The following is a 5,895-nucleotide window of genomic DNA, read 5'->3' on the forward strand; positions in this document are numbered from 1 at the left end:
GTTGTGACTTTCTTTTCTCGTATAAGTAAACTATATTTGCAGGATTTAGTAACTGATATTAGTAGTTAGGAAGCTATTGGCTTGGTTTGGAGAATATATATAAAAACGTTTGGTACATCTAAAAGCAACACATCACTCATCTCTCAAATCGTTACTCACATGGTCTCTACCTCTAGAAACACCTGATTACGAACGTCTATGAGGACAATGAGGAAAGCCATGTCAATAAATTTATAATATTTAACACAAAAACAACAAATTGGAAACTTGAAGAACGTTCCTGCGTACGATATACTAAACAATATTCATAGATTAGGACGTACCGGAAAGTAACATACGTATACGAGCTTGTTCTATTGCCCCCCCACCCCCCCACCCCATGGCCCACTTCACACTGCACACGACCTTCTACTCTTGCCCATTCTTCCCCCATTCTATCCAGATCCCTTATGCAAGAGTTAATCAGTACCATGATTCTTTCACATCTTCGGCTGGTAAACTCTGAAGCAGCCTTCCTTCGTCTGCATTTCCTCCTGTTTACGACTTGAACTCTTTCAGGAGGAAAGTATCAAAGTCACCTCCATCTGAAATTTAACTCTCCTCTGGCCTCTCATTTCTTTCTTTCTTTCTTTCTTTCTTTTTTTTTTTTTTTTTGCTGGAGCAGTGCTTAGCGGGCTTTTATATTTTTTTTCTTTGAGCTGCCTCCCTTGCTGTAAGAAAAAATCCTGATTGAAAGAGACAAGTAAACACAATCACAGTCGAGCAATTACGAGTCCAATGATCCGCTGAGCCGTGCCTTGCGCACTTCTCGCCGCTTACCTTCTCTCTGGCAGGTTATAAGCATCCCTGACTCGAGTCGCGACATTAGAGCCACTCATTATCACAATAGTAGGAACGGACAGTCTATAAGTACTTAAATAATAATCTCCAGGTTGACAGCTGCAGAATAACAGTAAATAACGGCCAAGGCGTTTCAGCCATGCACCATATGCCTTCCAGGGGTTCTGTTCAGCAGCGTGATGACTCAGCCGAGACCACGCTGCGTGCAGCTCGAGATGTCACCAAGGCTTCGGCCACAAACCCGTGACTCAACAGGTCCTTTTCGTTAGGACTCCACGATGTACCTAAACTCCCGCGGCGCTCGTCCTCTTGTCCTCCGCGGGTTCCTCGACGTCGTAGACTCCCTTGACCCGTAGGTTCTTAGGGTCGAAGGGCGGGCGGGTGTGCTGAGTGGCGGGGTGACTCACTCCCATGGACTCAAGGTACCACGTGCCGCTGTTGAGGAACTCCTTGGTCACCACGCCGCCGTCGGGCCGCCGCACGTACCCGTAGGCGATGGCACGGTTCAGGGCGAAGGCGTACTCTGCCCGTCTGGCGTACCCCACCACCTGCTCGTCCCGCACGATGGCCTCCAGGCCCCACAGCGGCTGACTGCCGTCCTGCAGCGTCAGCGTTACTAGCTTCTTCGTAACACCCTCGGCCTTCTGTCGCTCCACGGCGGCTCGGCCCAGGAAGTCCGTGTTGGTCTTCAGCTTGCAGGTGAAGGCGAGGCCTGCCTCCAGCGGCGTGTCATCTGGTCGGACGTCGCCGTGCCAGTGGCGGTAACCCTTCTCGCAGGACAAGGAGTCGATGGCGCGGTAGCCGGAATTGACGAGGCCCCACGGCTTCCCCGCAGCCATCACGGCGCGGTACACGGCCAGGGCGGAGTCCCTTGGCACGTGAAGCTCCCATCCTGCAGGACCACGTGGGGCGTGAGTCAGTAACACACACACACACACACACACACACACACACACACAAGGCTATCACTTACACACACAAAGCTATCACACACACACACACACACACACACACAGAGACGACCATCACACTTTCACACACACACACACACACACACACACGACCATCACACATACACACACACACGACCATCACACACACACACACACACACACTCACCAAGCTCTCCCACGAAAGAGAGTCTGAGGGCACGGAGGGTGTGGCCGGCCAGAGTGATGACCTGGTGTGACGAGAAGGGGAAGGCCTCGTTGCCCAGGTCAGCGTCCGTCAGCTGCTGCAAGATGGTCCTGCTGTGGCGACCCTGCACGGACAGAAGGGCCATGTCGTCCGTGTGGTCAAGCAAGGACACGCGCCACCCGTTCGCCCGTATCTCCTTCAGCACGTGGGCGAGGTTCTGCAAGGCCGCCGCACCGCCCGCCGCCAAATAGAAACCGCGGCCCTCGAAGGCTGGGTCACAAGGCGAGCCCTGCCCCCCCTCACACACGCTCTGCCGGGGGGTGGGGTAGAGGAGGAGGAGGAGGAGGAGGAGGAGAACGCAAAAACAACCATGCATTACATGAAAGAAATCAAAGACTGACCTTGATAATGAGGACATATCAAAACAAGAGGAAGAGAAAGGGACGGTCTAGACTCTAGATATATAGGCAGAAGAATGAATAATTAATACAAGCTTATGACTCTACTACTACTACTACTACTACTACTGCTATTACTACTACTACCACTACTCACCACGGTCAGGTCGGCCTCCACGCCCCCCTTCGCGTTCAACATGCATGTGTAGACGGTCGTTCCGGCGGGGCGGGCGACGTTGGCGGAGAAGATCCAGTCGGCCGCCTTCTGCGCGTCGGGCCCCGAGATGTAATATTTGCCGAAGTAGGACATATCGAAGATGGCCGCTCGCTCCCTGCACGCTAGGCACTCCTCCTTGATCTGCGTGGACGGGGAGGAACGGGTTAGTGAGTTCATTTCGAGTGTTGGGTAAAGTGGGTGATGGTAGGAGAGGGGAGGGTAAGAGGGGAGGATTTAGGAAGCAGGTTGTAAGGGGAGGCGAGGGCGAGGGGGCGAGAAAGCATGGGTCAGCACTCTGTAAGTTTCCTCTTGAGTGTTGGGTTGAATAGGTGAGGGGAGGGGAGGGGAGAACGAATAGGGGAGGATTTTGTAAGCAAGGTGTAATGGGGAGGCTTTCTCTAAATGGGGAAGTTTCAGGGGAAGGATAAGGAAGAGAAAAGGGGAAAGAGAAGGACAAGGAACGGGAAGGGGAAGGAGAAGAAGGAGAGGGACAAGGAAGAGGAAGGGAAAGGGACAAGGAAGGGAAAGGGAAAAAAAGGACAAGGAAGGGGAAGGGGGAAGGATTTACATAGATTTACAAGGATGGGAAGGAAAGGGAAATTTTGTTAGATCTTGTTATTTCACCTGAGTATCACAACAACAACAACAACAACAATAAATCATCATCAATCAATACTAGTCCAATAGAGGAAGTGACCCCAAACATCTTACCTGGTGAAAATAGATCATTCGATATGCGATAATCGATTCAACTCATTCCTCTCTCCCTAATCTTGCCCTATCAAAGGTTTGAGGCAGAAAATAACTTGCGTGTTCCTTATATAAGTTTATTCTGACGAAGGCGCAGAGGAGGAGGGGAGGGGAGGAGGGGGAGGGATGTCGATCGATTGACTGCCTGATCGAGTGATTGATGAGCTATTGCATGACTTAGTGCTTGACTGATTGACTGACTGAATTGACTGACTGTTTGCCTAACTGAATGATTGACTGAAATGACTGTTTGACTGCCTGAATTGACTAACTGACTCACTGAATGATTGACTGGTTTATTCACCGACTGACTTACTGATTGATAGATTGACTGAACTGAAGAAGAAATAGAAAAAGAAGAAAAGGACAAGAAAAAGACGCAGAAGAAAGAAGATGGAGAAGAAAGAAGACGCAGAAGCAAAAGAAAGAAGAAGAAGAAGAAGAAGAAGAAGAAGAAGAAGAAGAAGAAGAAGAAGAAGAAGAAGAAGAAAATGAAGAAGAAGAAGAAGAAAAAGAAGAAGAAGAAGAAGAAAAAGAAGAAGAAGAAAATGAAGAAGAAGAAGAAGAAGATCCTCAGACGGTCGAAGCTAAGGTCCATATCAAACTCTTCAAAGGCTTAGTCCATCTATTTCAAAAGGTTTTCACAGAAGTTGTCGGGGTTTCCATGGGTGACTTCCTTGCCTTGGCGGTACGTTTTGCAAGGTCTCTGCGTCATGAACGAGAAAAAACACTCATGGCAACCGACGTAGCTCCTCTCTGGCCTTTAAAAACGTTTGTTGCAAGAGCCCCAAATGATTCATACTAAGACGAGTTTACGGCCCAAATTCTTAAACGTATCGGGCCAAGGAGAAGGTTAACCGGTATTTTATTCTATTTTTATATTTCCGATGCCGTGTAAGGGGTGGCCGCAGCAGCAGTGTCTAGGGTCGTATTGCAAGACATTTCGCCGCCCAAGAACATATATTTGACAAGGCTTTCCTCGGAGTTTTGGGTATATCCAGGAGTAGTTTTATGACCCTGGTGGTAGTTTAACCATGAACCTCAAGAAACACTCATTAGAACCCGACTGACCCCCTCTTTGGCCTTTTGAAATAGCTGATGTGGGAAGCGAAAGTGTCTTATGATACCGGCCTTTTACATCTCTCCCTGCTGTGGCACTTCCTCTCGGCACACTCAATCCTGTTACTCCCAACTCTCTATTGATCTATTTCACAGGTGGTCTTCCCCTGACACCCCCCTCCCTCAATTCTTCCCTCATACACTCTCTTCACAAATTCATTCTCCCCCATTCTCATCACGTGACCAAACCATCTCCAACTGGGTCAAGTAAAATGAACACTATACTAAAACCGGATTGGCGACTGGCGAGATGTTTTTTTCGTTGGCTCCCGCGGGTCCTTTCCTCATAGTCCCAACACCTATCTTCTCTTATATGATAGTTATAGGGAACATAATATGAGGACGGGGGAGGAAAAGACCCGCGACAGCTAACGCCAAAACGATCTATCTAGTCTGGTTTCACTACAGAAGATCGAAACAGACCATGAAAATCCCAGCAACTTCTACGAGAGGCATTTCAAATAGACGAACTGAGGTGGCGATAAGAAGAAAGAAAGAAAGAGAGGATGCAGCAGAAGAAGACGCACAAGAAAGAAGTACACGGGGTTCAGGACACATGCCTGGTGGTGGTGGGCGGGGAAGTCGAAGGAGTAGTCATCGTTGAGAAGCTTGTTGTATTGGTGGTCCTTGTGCTTCGGTGAGTGTTCGTAGGCGCCGTACCAGTCGTAGGAGAGCACGCGGGCAGGGGAGGAGGAGAACCAGCCGGGCCTCTCCCACCCGTGACGCTCCTGGAACAAGCAGCCCGCCCCCTCCAGCTCCTGCGAAGAGGGATAATACTTTGTAGGGTATCGGATACAATAGGTGTAAGCTTTCGTCTGGGTCTACCTCCAGATGTCAGTCTAATCGCAAGATAGTTAGCCGGTACTAGAACAGTTTGCCTACGGACAGTTTGCCTACTGGACATTATTAGCCAGTTTTACAGTCCAACCCTACAAGTTCGTAAGCTCCCTGACCAAACACAAAATACTACGAAAACTCCTTGTATAGTGTTTGGCGTTGGTATAAAAAGAGGGAAACTTTAGAAAACCACACTAGAAATCTCTTTAGTATCTGGTATTGAGTAGAAATAACGAATCATTGTGGAGAATATAGTTTGTTTTGGGCGATTACAATGGCTGGGTTGGACTGTCGAACTGGCCCTATGCCTACCGGACATTATGCCTACCGTTCATTATGGCTAACGGACCCAAACAGGTTACACGTTACCTGTTGACTTCTCTTGTGGCCACTCTTCTCTGTCTTCTTGTAAACGATCAGTGCTATTTTTTTTTTTTTTAACCTTGAGCCGCTTCCTTTACTTTACTTTCAAATTAATATGTTATGTTCGTTTTCTTCAAGTGTAATTATTTTTTTGGGGGGAGGTTTTAGTACTAAGCGGACTTTTTTGTTTTTATTTACTTTTATCCTTGAACAGCAACAAAACTTCACATAAAA

At 48.4% G+C, this 5,895-nt stretch overlaps 1 protein-coding gene across 2 annotated transcripts in view; it reads right to left on the bottom strand.

Annotated features, from left to right (window-relative positions):
• Positions 1-676: 676 nt before the first annotated feature.
• LOC126986885 (sarcosine dehydrogenase, mitochondrial-like) overlaps positions 677-5,895 on the bottom strand; it is a 26,309-nt gene continuing 21,090 nt past the window's right edge. For both annotated transcript variants that reach the window (XM_050843360.1, XM_050843359.1), the window contains exons 10-13: positions 5,022-5,219; positions 2,533-2,733; positions 1,960-2,287; positions 677-1,732 (exon numbers count right to left, since the gene is read on the bottom strand). In XM_050843360.1, the coding sequence (XP_050699317.1) occupies positions 1,125-1,732; positions 1,960-2,287; positions 2,533-2,733; positions 5,022-5,219 (1,335 nt within the window). In that variant the 3' untranslated portion in view covers positions 677-1,124. The remainder of the gene's footprint in view (positions 1,733-1,959; positions 2,288-2,532; positions 2,734-5,021; positions 5,220-5,895) is intronic.

This window comes from Eriocheir sinensis, chromosome 63, assembly GCF_024679095.1.
Source record: "Eriocheir sinensis breed Jianghai 21 chromosome 63, ASM2467909v1, whole genome shotgun sequence".
In the NCBI taxonomy this organism is placed as follows: Eukaryota; Metazoa; Arthropoda; class Malacostraca; order Decapoda; family Varunidae; genus Eriocheir; species Eriocheir sinensis.